Here is a 13343-nt window from a genome sequence, read left to right on the forward strand (position 1 = left end):
CAGCGAACTGGGTGGGTGAGGGTCGGGCGACCACACCAGATGGGAATATTCACTGCCTTGGTATTATGGGACCCTCTACCCCCACTGTGCACAGTATTTTCTTTGGAAGGGTTGGGTTTCTGGCAGAGCTCTCAGCAAGCTGTATGGAAGTGAAGAGCCTCTTGTTAAAGTATTTCACCACCAAAGGTCGCGCATAAAATGAATATCACGGACATGGATTCAACATCCTCGCATTCGAGCGAAGATGATTATTGTGTTAGCCCCACGCATGCAAATATGGACCACCGAGATCTATCCCAGGTAAGTAGATGCCGTTTCTTGAATATATATCAGCGACTCTTGCTAAGCCAGTTCATGTACAGGTTACGCTTTTAATGGAGTCAACTTTGATCCGCACTGCTCTCCGTACCGACATCCAGCAATTTGAGAAATCCTTCGAGCAAATTATTGAGCAGGCTGGTGTGTTTTTGGCAACTACAGAAGAGCATTTCATATCACTTTCGCTGGTCGTCATGGATGAAGATGTACTGATCCGCCATCTCTGTGGATTTCTTGCCTCGAAACTTGCCATTGAAGGGTTTCTCTCTTTCCATCAACAGACAATACAGCGTACATCAGGAGGAGATGCTTCACTTGCGAAACAAGTGAAGGCTGCCACAGTGTTTGTGTTGGAGCTCATTCAGACCTTGATATACCACAAAGAGGCGGCTGACTACCCAGGGAAACACCTGGGCATGATGTACGATCGCGATGTCAAGTATTTTGGGGGCACTCTTTTCCACCTCAACCCCCAGGTCAATCTTGACGAGGAACTTCCCGAGTTGGACGATTACTACGAAGATGTTGATGAGCTCACCAACTACTACCATGGCGAGAAGCTTTCACACCCCCTGAGACAGCTCCCTGGCAATCCTTGGCATAAGTTCTTCGGAAACTTCCCAGAAACCCGCGTTGAACATGCCGCAGACACCGCTCTCTTCAGGGCGAATCCGCGTCCTGGAGACCTCACTGTTTCCATTCCTGGTACCATTCTCTTTTTGATACCAGAATTCCGTCAAGAGCATGAGAAATTCAGGCAACTGATGCTAGAAGTAAGCCAAACCTTCAAGACTTCAACTATTCCGTCAAGTTTCAAGAATTTATTTGATTTTTTAACACATTTACAGCATAGTCAGCTTCCGTTGCCCCTGTTGTTGGAGGAGGCGAGAAAGGAGAGGGTTCAAGTCATTCAGCGCCGCCTGGCCAATGTGCACCATGGCAATGTTGAATATGACAGCCTTGAACCTTTGTGTAGAGAGAATACTGATATGGTATGCGAGATACCGCGTGGCTTAATGGGTTGGAAAACAATTGCTAATCTTGAGTACGCAGATACCCCGTCCTGAATACACTCTCGAGGGAAACAGAACATTTGGAATGCAGAACCTCACCGTCAACTCACCCGACCTAATCGGCGATGCTCTTCCTGAAGGCCGGATTGCAAATGTGGCATCTCAGTTGGAGGGGTTCCCCGCACGATTTCTATCCACTAATAAGGATAAGCGAATGTAGAACTGGGACAGATATGAACAGAATATAGAGACGGGGTAAGGCTGCGGAGATATTTGAACAGGGAGATAATCCGGCAGCCCCTTGATGCACTTCAACTCAGAATGCAGATGTATTCGAGCAATATACAATTCTGATGCTGGTTCAAAAGTACCATTAGTGAATTAATGAGGTGTATGCCACGGGTGTGAAATTGCTCAAAGGTTTGCCTTCATTTCATCCCATCTTGGTCTATCAGCTTCGCGGACGATGATTGCTCTTCATCTTAGGTAATCACATGGGCGTCTTTCTTCAGCCAAACGGGGCAAACGGGGCAAACGGGGCAGACGTGGCAGTCATTTCTTTGTTGGCTATCCTGCAACAATTGTCGCTCGCCTTTCAACGCAGTTTTCCCGTCTTTACCAGATCACAACTTCGACCGACGTCCATCCACAAACACCGACCACCATCGATTTCCACCCTGCCAAATCGATACTTCTTCATACCATCACAATGGCGGGAATCAACAGTATTTTGCAAACCTTTGAAGGCCTTGGAGAGGGCGATCGAGCCGAAACCATCAAGGTTCTGTCGGATATGATGCGCGAAGGCACACCGCGTCAGCCCGCCAAGAAGAAGGTCAACGGCTTCATGGGCTACCGATGTAAGAATCGCGGCATCATCGCATTCAAAATTTCTGAAAGCTAATCAATGGGAAATGTAGCCTACTATTCCTCCATGTTCAGCCAACTGCCTCAAAAGGAACGATCACCCATCCTCACGACTCTCTGGCAGCAAGACCCATTCCACAAGGAGTGGGACTTCATGTGTGCAGTTTATTCTGCGATTCGTGATCAGCTTGCCGAGCAAAATGTAACTTTGCAAACCTGGATTCAGTTTGCGGTTACTCCTCTGGGAATCGCTCCCCGTACTGGTTACATGGAAGCCCTTGGATGGGTTCTCACTCGACTCGACGACGGTATTCATACCTTGCAGCGAATGGACGTTCCGGACATCAGACATCATCTTCAGCCCATGAATGGTCTCGGTCTCTTCCTCAGCTGTTTAAATGGTGGCCTCCCGATCTCCGATCCGCAAAACATTATCTCTCAGCTTTCCGATCCGGCATTCGACGTCATCTGTATCAACACGGAAGTTCCCAAAATTCCGGGAACCTTCGACACCATGTCGGGCTTCCGACAGCTAGCAAAGCAGAATCCAGCTTTGGCGATGTCATCACTTTTCCACTTGCCGGATACGGATCCGTTGATCGCTCAAGGAGTTGGCATCTATGAGTTCCACAGCGTCGTTAGTCAATCCGTTCAGAACCACGGCATGCCGCCTACAACAGTGCCACCCATGGAGAGCCACAGCCACGAAGATAACATGGACTTCGCCAAGATCAATGAAGCGGAGCTCGATGCAATTCTTACGATGTACGACACCAATACCAATGGATACATCGACCCAAATAAGCCCCAGGGGTTCTGACTGGACATTTCACCGACGAAATGAAGAGAGCAAGATCTCCCATGGCGGATATTCCGACTGAGGGCGGGAGGTCAGGAACAAAGATAACCATCGCGGATGGGTACAAAAGGACGGGAGAGCTTGGAACAAGGAAAAGGGGCGGAAGCTGATCTTTTTGATTCGTCGACGAATGGCATAAGGGAATTTGCAATTGGGCATCACTTTATTTTCTTTCACATAAAGCTGCGAGCAGAGAGGGTCAACTACATCATCTTCCGGGGCTGCCGAGCATCATCACGGCAACGAGTGTTTGTTCTCGACAACCTCAATCTCATGTACATTAATTAGTGTCTCCTTCCCCCTTCCTCCTCTAGATAAACCTATCAAATTTTGGCTCCGATCAAAACAAAAAACCAAAAAAAACCCTATTTCTCACATAACCGTTGCCAAGTGTGACATGTCGTCGATTTAAGGCTCAATGATCTGCCGCTAATGCAGGTAACCATCGGCCAAGCCCTTCAGCCGCAAAAAAAAAAGCCCAAGGTGTGGTCCTCTGGCAAAGCCATATTTTTGGTGTAACGGTTGGTACGTGCGCACCGAACTGTTTGGTAACGGTTGGTACGTGCTCACCAAACTGTTTTTGGGGTTTGATGATTTGGGGGGGCGGAGGGGCCCCCTCGAAATCAAATGTCACAAGGCAGATAGATGACTAGGAAGTGCGGGCATGGCATAAGTGAATCCAACGGCAAAAAAAAAAAAAAAAAAAAAAAAAACATGTGTGGGAGAGATGTTCCCAATTGCAGGTGACAAGACATGCCAGCTCCAGCGTTTTGCTTTCAATCCCTCGCTGCATTCCTTCAACATGGGAACCAACCAACTTGAGCTGACTGCACCAAAGGGGAAGGTGAGGGTCTAGGTGGGTTCTGTTTGTTCACGCTGTGATGGGTGGGGGGGGCCAACTGGTAATGAGGTCAAAAAGCAGGTGGCTGGGGAGAGTATTCACCTGGCTTCCATTGCAAGAGCAAAAGTGAGGAAGGAACGAAATAGGCAGAATGGTAATGACCTCAGCTTGCCCAATGTGGGCCATCAAGGTTCACAGGTGGCGAACCAGACGCGACGGCGTCAAGCAGCGACCTCACCTGCTCACGGTGGGTCACCAGCAAACTTTTGCTCTGGTCGACCAGGTCCCTGAGCCCCTACATGAATGGCGAGGTCCTGACGTGCGAGGCCAAAGAGCGAGCGAGTCCTGATCCTCCAGTGACGAGCCCGAAGCCACCATATAGAGTTCCTTCGAGCAACCCTCACTGCTTTTGGGGCCATCGCAAGTCAGGGCGTCAGACAGCCTGCTCCAAAACTCGATCATCACCTTCCCTTCAACCCCCAAAACAGGACCACTCACAAACAGAAACCAAACATCCCATGTGGCAGACCATCTTCAGCCCAGGTCACAGAGAACCATCCAATCTCACATGTCTCACTGCAGACGCCCACGTTCATCCAACAAGACATCCGACCAGTCAAGTCATGAAGAAGCAAAAATAACAGTCTCTTACAATTTGTCTTTCTCTCCAAATACATACATACATCCGAAGGCAAGTTTCCCCGAGAAAACCACCACCTACCCACCAGACAGCAGCATCATACAACCAAACAATTACCAAACAATTATCACAAAAAAAAAGAAAAGAAAAAAAAATCAATAAAAAAAATCAATAAAAAAAAACCAGCTTTCATTCTTTTACCCCTCCCTACCCTGATCTGCCTGCTGCCAAAGAGGGAGAGTGTGTGTGTGTGCTTCGAAACAAAAAGAATACAAAAATGTGACAGCCACCTCCGCTCAAAACTCTCGGCCCCTTATTCCTTCACCTCAATCCTCCTGATACGAAATCTTCCTCATCTCACCCAACCTCTGCCTGGCCGCAGACAGCGCATTCTCCAGCTGAAGAATCTCGACCTATATAATTCATCATGTTAGCCACCCGCCTCATCACCATGTCCCCCCCGCGCCTTTAAAGGGAGGAAAAAAACATACCTGCTGCTCCATCTCCCGAACCTTAAACTCATGGCTCCCCAGCTTGCTATAATCAATCTGCTCATTCTCCATCCCGTTCCTCTCCTTGATGATGGCCTGCACCTGCCTCACCAACGCTCTGCAGGCCGCACCGACAGCCTTGCTCGCCTGCTCGAGGCTCTCCTGGCTCTTGCTCATGAAGCCAGCCTTGACTCTGCTGGCCGCCACCAGCTGCGCCGTCGAGGCGGCCACGTCATTGGAGGCAACAATCAGCTGCTCGGGGGTGTTCCTGTTGGAAATGACACCGTCGGCCGTCTCAATGAGGGTGTTGGTCGAGGTGGCCACCGCCTTGGCAGCAGAGATCAAACCCTCGGTCCAGCGGTTGTTCTTCTTGTAGAAGGCCGTCTTGGAGGAGGAGCCCCTGCCGGCTTGGACGATTTCCTGCTGGGTGGCGGTGGCAGCCTTGATGAGCTGGGCGATGGCGGTGGTGATGGCCATGGCGGCGTCGAGAATAGAGTCGTGGACGCTGAGCTCGTAGGTGGAATACCCGTCGCGAGGCTTGTTCTTGAGCTTCTGGAGGCGTGCCACAGCAGCAGCAATGGCGTCAGCCGCACGGTTGAGTTCCTGGTCGACCATCTCGCCGAGGTCACCCTTGTTGGCAAGCTTGCCGAAGCCGGGAGCGAAGCCCTCGACGGACTTGTTGAGCCTCTGCAGGTTCATCTGGACTTCATTGTTGCTGTTGATGACGACGTCTGTCTTCTGAAGGGGGTCCATCCCCTCCAGACGGAAGCTCAACAGGCTGCGGAAGAACTTGACCGTGGAGTGAGCCGACTGCCGGGCACCGTTGGCAAGGGCATCGGCCTTCTTCTCATCGGTGGCCAGACGCATGAGACCCTTGGAGTTGCTGCAGACATCGGCAACGGCACCCGCGAAGACGTTGAGGTTCTTGATCAGCTCGGCGTGAGTGCTGTTGGGACCGTCGGCGATGAAGTTGTTGAAAGAGGTGGCGAACTCGGTGGCGCTGGCGGAAGCCTTCTCGATCTGTGACAACACGTATGACGGCGAGGCATTCTGGTTACCGGCCTGCATGGTCGAGTCGAGCTCGTAAATGGCATCATCCACACGCCGGACGCCGGCCTGAAGAACCGAGTCAATAATCTCGTTGATCTTGTCAAGCTGGGCCAGGATGATGGCGTCGAGCTGGCCGTCAAGAGCCTGGTCCGACACACCCTGGTTGTTCTTCAGCTCGTTGAGCTCAATCAGCGTCTGATCCATGCCGGCCTTGTACACCTCCAGCTCCTCCTCCTTCTCGCGGAGGAGCATCTCCAAGTCGGAACTCCCCTCTCTAAGCTTGGCCTGTGCATCCTCAAGAGCCCGCGTCTTGTTGCGCAGGGCCTCCTCGAGATCGGCCATCTCGCGGTTGTACTTGGAGAGCATGGTGGAGAGCTCATTACCCTTGCTGCGCTCCAGATTGTCCGCACGGTCGAGAGCCATGCGCAGCTCACGCTTGAGCTTCTCGACCTCGTCCTTATTGGAGCCCGTCAGCCTGTCCTTCTCGTGAAGAGCTCTGTCACGCTCGCGAATCATGTCCGCGAGCTCGAGGTTCTTCGTCTTGATCTCGCGCTCCAGCTTCTCGCGCCTGTCGATCGCCTCCTGGGCCGAGGCGGCCTTGAGCTGAACAGCCTTGAATTTCTGAAGAAGATCGAGGTGTTCGTGACGAAGCTGGGAGTAGAGCTTGGCGAGAGCCTCGTACTTTGACCTCCAAGTGTTGACCTGCTCCTGCAACGACCTGATCTGGTCGTCTCTGCTGGCGAGCTGCTGCCCAAAGTTGCCCTGGATTGTGGCCAGCTCGCCCTCGAGGGCCTTGACCCGCTGATCGTACTGCTGAAGCATGAGCTGATCACGCTCGTACTGGGCACGGGCGTTCAGGTTCTCTTGTTCCAGTTCCGCCAGCCGGCCCTGCGTCTGCCACTGCGCCTGCTGATTTCTCAGAGCCTCCTGTTCCCGCTGCTGCTGTTCCATCAGCCGCCGCTGCTGCTCCTCAAAGTCCCGTTGCGCCTGTAGCTGAGCCTGCTGTTGGGCATGAAGGGCCTGCTGCTGCTGGGCCTCCAACACGCGCTGCTGCTCCTCGTACTCGCGGTTCTGGCGATCAATCTCGCTCTTCCAGAACTCGTTCATCTGATCGGGCTCCTCGGACTTTGGTACCGGCGGCGGAGGGGTCGGCTGCTTCTCGATTTCTTGCTTGGGGCGGGCCGGCAACGCTGGCGCCGACTCATCCTCGGCGAGGAGGTTCGGTGGGTCTTGCGGAAGCTTCGGAATGGTGATGAGACTGGTGAGATAGCGAATATTGGAGCACTCGTAGTAGTACTTGACAAGGCGGTAGTGCTGAGCATTGTACCTCTCCCGAAGCGGCTCCAGGGCATCGTTGTCACCAGTGGCCGAGTGCATGGCCCGGAGCATGCTCGTGATGAACTTGTAGATACCATAACTCTCCGTGACGAGAGGCACAAGGGCCGAAATCCGGCATTCGTTCTGGCCAGTGGTTCGGAAGTGGGAGAAGATGAGCTTCTGGAACTGATCAATCTTGTCTTGCAGCGTCATGAGGTCGGTGATCGTCTCGTATCCCTCGTTCGGGTCGTTGATAGCCTTGAGACTGATATACTCCTCGTACTCGAACGTGCCGTTAAACTCTGGGTGTTGCTGGTGGAACGAAAGCTTCGCGAGCAAGTAGTAGACATATTCCTTGATCAGTGGGCCGTATCCGCGCATGCCCTCGCCCGACATGCCGCGGTTCAAGCTATCGATCCACGACCTGTTGTTCAACGCCTCCCTGAGGGTGCTGGGGTGGCCTTCTTGGAGAACCTTGTGGACTGTGATGAGAGCCTTGAAGGTCTGGACCTCGTCGGCGAGGATGGGCTGGACCTTCAGACCAGCCCAGAAGGATTGGGAGGACTTGTGGTCCCAGGTGTAGACAATACAACTCCTAACATGCTTGCGCTTCGGTGCCGTCTCGTCGGGGCTCGTAGCTTTCTTGATGTTGATGGCGAGCTCGGCTTCGGACCTGGATGACATGATGGGTCAGTATGGGGGGGGGTGCTATGTTTTTATGTCCACATGTTGCAACAGTCAAACGGCGGGCAATGGGCGCGGCAAACTGCATGCGTGCGTCTTTGGGTGGGTGGGAAAAGGAAACACACTTTGTGTGATCAAGGCTGCGTATCGTGGCCATGCTGGGCAGCTATGGACGGGAGCGAGACGAGCGAGACAAGCGAGACAAGCGAGAACACGCTCACTCTGAATACTTGCTTGCGCTTGCTTCAATGATATAACACGCCGGCACACGGATTGGTTTTCCAGGGAGAGCAAGCACACTCGGTTCAACATGCGACAGAGCCAGGCGCAACTTCAGCGATGGCCAGCCCGGGTTCAGGAGGGCTCAGGGCCAAAACAAACTGGGAGATACGGAAATTGGAGGTAATTCCAGGGGAAAAGGGAGTTATTAGGTCGTGGAGCCCAGAGCTTGCCTCTCCCGTCGTCGTCAGCCTTCTTGGAAGTTGCATCTCTGATTGCCTTGCGCCCCAAACCGCTCCCCAACAGCTGCAGCCAATGATGGATGCCGTCTGGGAGGTCGGACCCAAGGACGGACCGGCGTGCGGGGCAGCAAGCAAGCATGTGTCAGCTGTCGCGAAATGAATCAGAGTGGGGACGCAGCTTCGAACCCCACCAGACAAGTGACGCCTGCCAGCTGATCCGACATGGGTTCCAGGCAGGGAGCTCCTTGTGTGAGGCTGCTGCCTTCTGGTTGCCGCGCGCTGAAGCTCGTGTGGCTCGTCATCATCTTTGCCGGCCGTCACGAGGATAGGATACAGTTGGTCATAAGCTCATAAAGCATTTCAGACCTTAGTTCGTGCGTCCAAACTTCCTTTATGCCTCTTGACCTTTTGCATTTCCCCTCCTAAATATCCAGACCAGACTTTCTCCGTTTTTTTGTACAGTAACCCCTTATCGCCGACAACAGCGTGCTTGATAAACTACCCCACCCCCGCCTTGAGACCTTCCCCCCCGGCCAAATCCGTCGACTGAAGCAAACCGAGAATCGCAACGATGAACATCCTCTACTCGACCGTAAACAGCCTGCGGGACAGGTACACCCCCGCGAGCCACACGTCGACATTCCGCAAGACGGGCGAGATCACCCCTGAGGAGTTCATTGCAGCCGGCGACTATCTGGTGTACAAATTCCCGACCTGGTCGTGGTCGGATGCCGAAACCCCAGCCCAGCGCGTCAGCCAGCTGCCAGCAGGAAAGCAGTACTTGGTGACCCGTCATGTCCCGTGCAACCGCCGACTCGACTCGGACTTTGCGGGCGATGCTGGCCATGAGGAGGCCGTAGTGGAGGGCGGCAAGAGCAGCGCTGACGACGGCTGGCTCCGGACCGGCGGGTTGACCAGCTCGCAGCCGCTCAAGGTCAAAGAAGTGCGAACCGTGGACGATGCTGGGAATGTTGGAGAGAGAGAAGTGATCGAGGACGACGATGATATTCCGGATATGGAAGATGATGAGGACGATGAGGCCATCATCCGTGATGCTTCGGCTGGCGGGCAGAACAGGTATGATGGGATACGGTCACGGGACTGCTACCAGATGATGCTCTCTCAATACCTTTTTGTGGCTAACCTTTGATTCGTTTCTGATAGTGGAAGACGCACATACTCGCTCTACATTGTCTACTCTCCATATTACCGGACGCCCCGCATGTATCTCTCGGGCTATCTTCCCAACGGCCAGCCCCTCCCACCCCATCTCATGATGGAGGATATCGTTGGAGACTACAAGGACAAAACCGTCACGCTCGAGAACTTCCCCTTCTTCGCCCATCAAGTCAAGATGGCCAGCGTTCACCCGTGCAAGCACGCGCCCGTCATGAAGACACTTCTCGACAGAGCCGACGCGGCTCTCAAGCTGCGCAGAGAAAAGCAAAAGGCGGCAGCCGCCAAGGCAGGCAGCAGCGGTGGCGTTGGGTCTCTTGCTTCTCAGGTTAAGGACCTCAACCTCGGCTCGGGGGCTGAGAATGACGAGTGGGAGGAGATCGATGCTGCCGACCAGGAGGTGGCCATCAGAGTTGACCAGTATCTGGTGGTTTTCTTGAAGTTCATCGCCAGTGTGACACCCGGCATCGAACATGACAACACCATGGGGATTTAGGAGTGTTCTTACACTTTATGGCTTTTTGTATTTGTTTCATGTGGCCCGTCATTCAGGAGGGGGGCGGGCGGTCTTATTCGTTATCTCACGGAACCCTACATCATCTGTGGGGTGCATTTACTCGAGCAGGCACTTTCCTTTCGTGGGTAGATCAAATTACAGGAATGGTTTACGGTTTGGCTTAGGCGGCAGGAAACGGATGGAGTTACCTCTTGTTTTTGTTTTTAACTTGTTTTGTTTTATTAATATTTCTTTTTTTAAATCATGGACATCAGACCTCAAAGACGGAGGACAGACACAGCTAGCTTAGCTTTTAATAGCTGCAGATTAACAGCAGAACCGCATCATGGCTTCATCATACACATCAGACTCGTTGTGGGACGCAAATAGGTTTGTGATTTTTCAAGCAGGCTATGCAGCAGTCTATTTCCCAAAGACATGCCAGGGTATCAGGTTGTTATGCTCATGATGTTTGTACATATCTTTCTTCGCTCTTCATCCGAACCCCCCTATTCCTACCCCTCCTCCTCCCCCTCCTCCTCCTCCTCACTGCTAACATCCTCCCCATTCTCAATCGCCTCCCGCCTCCTCCTCGCCGCCCTCTCCTTCTTCTTCTCCAACAGCTTCTGCAGTTTCTTGGCCGCGTTAAATACCCCGTTCGTCCCGCTCCCACAGGCCGCACAGCTCGGGTCCTTTCGATACCGTTTCAACGCGCACCCCTCGCAGAAATAATGCCCACACCTCGTCACCACCGGACTCTTGTAATTCCCCCTGCAGATGATACACACAAACGGGATCTTCTCCAGCATCGCCGCCTCCTCCTCGTCGTCGTCTCTTTCATCCTCACCCTGGTTGGGATCCTTGTTCGCCTTTCCTTCGGCAGAGGCAACCACCGTGCCCCCTATTACCTTTTTTCCCCTTGTGACGTTCTCCCACTCCCTGTCCAGCTGCCACCCGTGGGCGTAGTCTTCTCTGGCGTGGAGGAACTTGCAGTTGTCACCGAAGCCGCAGAAGCCGGTGTTTTTGTAGTCCTTGCACACGTCGGGCGCCATGTCTGTGATGGTGATGGTGCGGATGTTGGTGGGGGCTTTGACGGGGCCTACTTTTCGGGAGGGGGCATCGGGATTCTTTTGGATGTACGAGGTTGCGTTGGCCAGGCCTTTGTAGGTTCCATCTGGCCCCGAGGTGGTGGAGGAGGAGGAGGGGGGTGGCATGGAGCGGGTGGAGCCGAGGAGGGATTTGGCGGAGAGACCTTTTTCTTCGTCGAACCAGTTTGTTTGTTTTGTGGCGTCACGCCTGGAGGAGTCGAGGGCGAGGGCGGAGGCGCGGTCGGTGGTGAAGATGGTGGCTTTAAGATCTTGCTCAGACTGGGGGTTCGCTCTGTCTCTGGAGGAGGCCGTGACCACGGCGGCGGTGTTGCGCTTGCGGCGCTTGATGCGCCGGCCGGATTCGTCCTCGGAGGAGGAGTAATCCGAGTCCGAGTCCGAGTCGGAGGCGGCGGGAGGGGGGGTTGCTGGTCTTTTGCGGAGGTTGGCTTTGGCTTTTGCGCCGCGCTTTTTGAAGATGGCTACGGGCGCGGCAGGGCCAGAAGCGGGGGCCTCTGTTGATGGTGTTGGGTCTGCCATGATATCTTCTGGGGTGGGTTCAGAGGGAGAAAAGGGTGGCAGGAGGTTGTCAAATTGAAGTTGTGTTGTTCAAGGTGTGAAGCGCGAGGCAAAAGTATCATGGGCCGTTTGCTTTGGGATATCGATTTGGGATTCCAATTACCTCATTACAAACATGGCCCGAGCTTCGAAGGCTTCTAGAAGCTTGGCGGCCCCACCTCCGCAATGCTTACGAAAGCCAGCATGTTCCTCACCTTACCTTCACCTCTGCAGCTCACTCACCGTTCACCTTTGCGCCTCAGTCCTTGCTTCGAGATGTCAAAAACTTCGTGCATGAAGCATAAACACGAATCCCTGTCACCGGTGTGGGGCCAGACCACCCTTTCAGGCTCGAAATGGTGGAAAATGGGGGAAATCTGCTCACCGGTCGACGCATGTCAACGCATTTAATGCACGAGAGTGGCATTTCTCTTGACCGGTCGAGGCAATGTCACCCACCTGCATGACCGGTCAAGAAAAAGGGCTGAGGGGGAAAGAGCTTGACATTGGGAGGGTGGTGTATGAGCTGTCATTGGAGTTGGGTACCGTTCCCGGGGCGAGCATGTTGCAGGTCAATCTGCCCCCGTTTGGAGGAAGGCAACAGTAAGTTTGGGCAGCTTGCTTCGATGTCAAGTGTTATTCAGCGCGGGTTGCCGCTCAGGCGAACCACGTAGACTATGCGGTGCATGTTGGTTTGTATGTCAAGATGTAGAGGCGTATACATTCCCTCTGTCTCGCAGTGGGTATTGATGACAGATAGGCATTATGTCTATCCAGCCCACGGGTGATCTTGATTCAGTCTTTGTGACATCCAAGTTGCCTCTTCCCCACTCTTTCGTCAAGTTCCTTAGCCATACACAAACACTTCCATATTCCTACTCATGCAGTTATTTCCCAACCGTCATAGAAGTCTCTCCCTGTCGTCTTGCCAGCCAAGTACCTAGGTAGAGACCACACCCACATCTTGACCGGTCAATATAAACCAGCCTTATTTCTTGACCGGTCCATGCAATACCACCCTCCTTGATCCACATTAATCTATGCCAAAAAAACAAACAAGAGCCTGTCCACTCTATCATTTCTACCCCCAGACAGCCCTACAGCTTCACCGGTCGAAATATACATTCGCAATGTACATGCCCAAGAGAACCAAGTCCAATCACAGCTGCAGAGAATTGCAGTCGTGTCTCCACCCAAGAGCCCTACATGTTGACCGGTCGATGCAATGTCACCACCCTGGAATGCACACCTAGGACAGCCAAGAGGAAGAGTCTCCTGTGGTAGAATAAGGCGTGAAGATGGCCGAGATGTCGGCAGGCAGGCAACCCCCCTCCTTTCTCCGGTACGTTTTCCAGGACAATCAAAACTGAAACCCAAGCGTGTGTTAGCCAGAATGTACACACCTACGCAGACCCAACAAGCCATCTATCCGTCCTTGACCTGAGCATGCAAGGCAACCACTAAGGCACGCACCAGAAGACTCTCGC

The 13343-nt window shown here is 53.3% G+C and overlaps 5 protein-coding genes across 5 annotated transcripts; 3 read left to right on the forward strand and 2 right to left on the reverse strand.

The window, feature by feature from the left end:
- Positions 1-30: 30 nt before the first annotated feature.
- On the forward strand, positions 31-1690 carry SMR1 (Sporulation minus regulator 1). The gene is made up of 4 exons (XM_062908649.1): positions 31-300; positions 363-1091; positions 1167-1310; positions 1372-1690. The coding sequence occupies exons 1-4, from the start codon at positions 199-201 to the stop codon at positions 1549-1551; spliced, it is 1155 nt and encodes a 384-aa protein (XP_062771764.1). The 5' UTR covers positions 31-198; the 3' UTR covers positions 1552-1690.
- Positions 1691-1867: 177 nt separating this feature from the next.
- On the forward strand, positions 1868-3433 carry FMR1 (Fertilization Minus Regulator mating type protein MAT1-1-1). Its single transcript, XM_062908650.1, has 2 exons — positions 1868-2191; positions 2252-3433. The coding sequence occupies exons 1-2, from the start codon at positions 2041-2043 to the stop codon at positions 3016-3018; spliced, it is 918 nt and encodes a 305-aa protein (XP_062771765.1). The 5' UTR covers positions 1868-2040; the 3' UTR covers positions 3019-3433.
- Positions 3434-4538: 1105 nt separating this feature from the next.
- Positions 4539-8575, reverse strand: SLA2 (Synthetically Lethal with ABP1 protein 2). Its single transcript, XM_062908651.1, has 3 exons — positions 8206-8575; positions 5030-8069; positions 4539-4951 (listed from the first exon to the last, which is right to left on the reverse strand). Exons 1-3 carry the CDS (start codon positions 8235-8237, stop codon positions 4865-4867), a joined length of 3159 nt encoding a protein of 1052 aa, XP_062771766.1. The 5' UTR covers positions 8238-8575; the 3' UTR covers positions 4539-4864.
- A 425-nt stretch (positions 8576-9000) lies between these two features.
- ATG3 (E2-like enzyme) lies at positions 9001-10260 on the forward strand. The gene is made up of 2 exons (XM_062908652.1): positions 9001-9618; positions 9706-10260. Exons 1-2 carry the CDS (start codon positions 9113-9115, stop codon positions 10211-10213), a joined length of 1014 nt encoding a protein of 337 aa, XP_062771767.1. The 5' UTR covers positions 9001-9112; the 3' UTR covers positions 10214-10260.
- A 468-nt stretch (positions 10261-10728) lies between these two features.
- CWC24 (RNA-splicing factor) lies at positions 10729-11838 on the reverse strand (the record flags this gene model as incomplete). The annotated part of the gene is made up of 1 exon (XM_062908653.1): positions 10729-11838. The coding sequence occupies one exon, from the start codon at positions 11836-11838 to the stop codon at positions 10729-10731; it is 1110 nt and encodes a 369-aa protein (XP_062771768.1).
- Between the last annotated feature and the right edge of the window lie 1505 nt (positions 11839-13343).

Source organism: Podospora pseudopauciseta, chromosome 1, assembly GCF_035222475.1.
Source record: "Podospora pseudopauciseta strain CBS 411.78 chromosome 1, whole genome shotgun sequence".
Classification (NCBI taxonomy): domain Eukaryota; kingdom Fungi; phylum Ascomycota; class Sordariomycetes; order Sordariales; family Podosporaceae; genus Podospora; species Podospora pseudopauciseta.

Bases quoted from the DNA above. Each gene is read 5' to 3' on its own strand.
- FMR1 (XM_062908650.1), top strand. From the start codon at position 2,041: ATGGCGGGAATCAACAGTATTTTGCAAACCTTTGAAGGCCTTGGAGAG. The intron at 2,192-2,251 runs GTAAGAATCGCG...TGGGAAATGTAG, and splicing joins CGGCTTCATGGGCTACCGAT to CCTACTATTCCTCCATGTTC.
- SLA2 (XM_062908651.1), bottom strand. From the start codon at position 8,237: ATGGCCACGATACGCAGCCTTGATCACACAAA. The intron at 8,070-8,205 runs GTGTGTTTCCTT...CATGTCATCCAG, and splicing joins CGCAGCCTTGATCACACAAA to GTCCGAAGCCGAGCTCGCCA. The intron at 4,952-5,029 runs GTATGTTTTTTT...TGAATTATATAG, and splicing joins TTCGGGAGATGGAGCAGCAG to GTCGAGATTCTTCAGCTGGA.
- SMR1 (XM_062908649.1), top strand. From the start codon at position 199: ATGAATATCACGGACATGGATTCAACATCCTCGCATTCGAGCGAAGAT. The intron at 301-362 runs GTAAGTAGATGC...GTTCATGTACAG, and splicing joins ACCACCGAGATCTATCCCAG to GTTACGCTTTTAATGGAGTC. The intron at 1,092-1,166 runs GTAAGCCAAACC...ACACATTTACAG, and splicing joins TCAGGCAACTGATGCTAGAA to CATAGTCAGCTTCCGTTGCC.
- ATG3 (XM_062908652.1), top strand. From the start codon at position 9,113: ATGAACATCCTCTACTCGACCGTAAACAGCCTGCGGGACAGGTACACC. The intron at 9,619-9,705 runs GTATGATGGGAT...CGTTTCTGATAG, and splicing joins TCGGCTGGCGGGCAGAACAG to TGGAAGACGCACATACTCGC.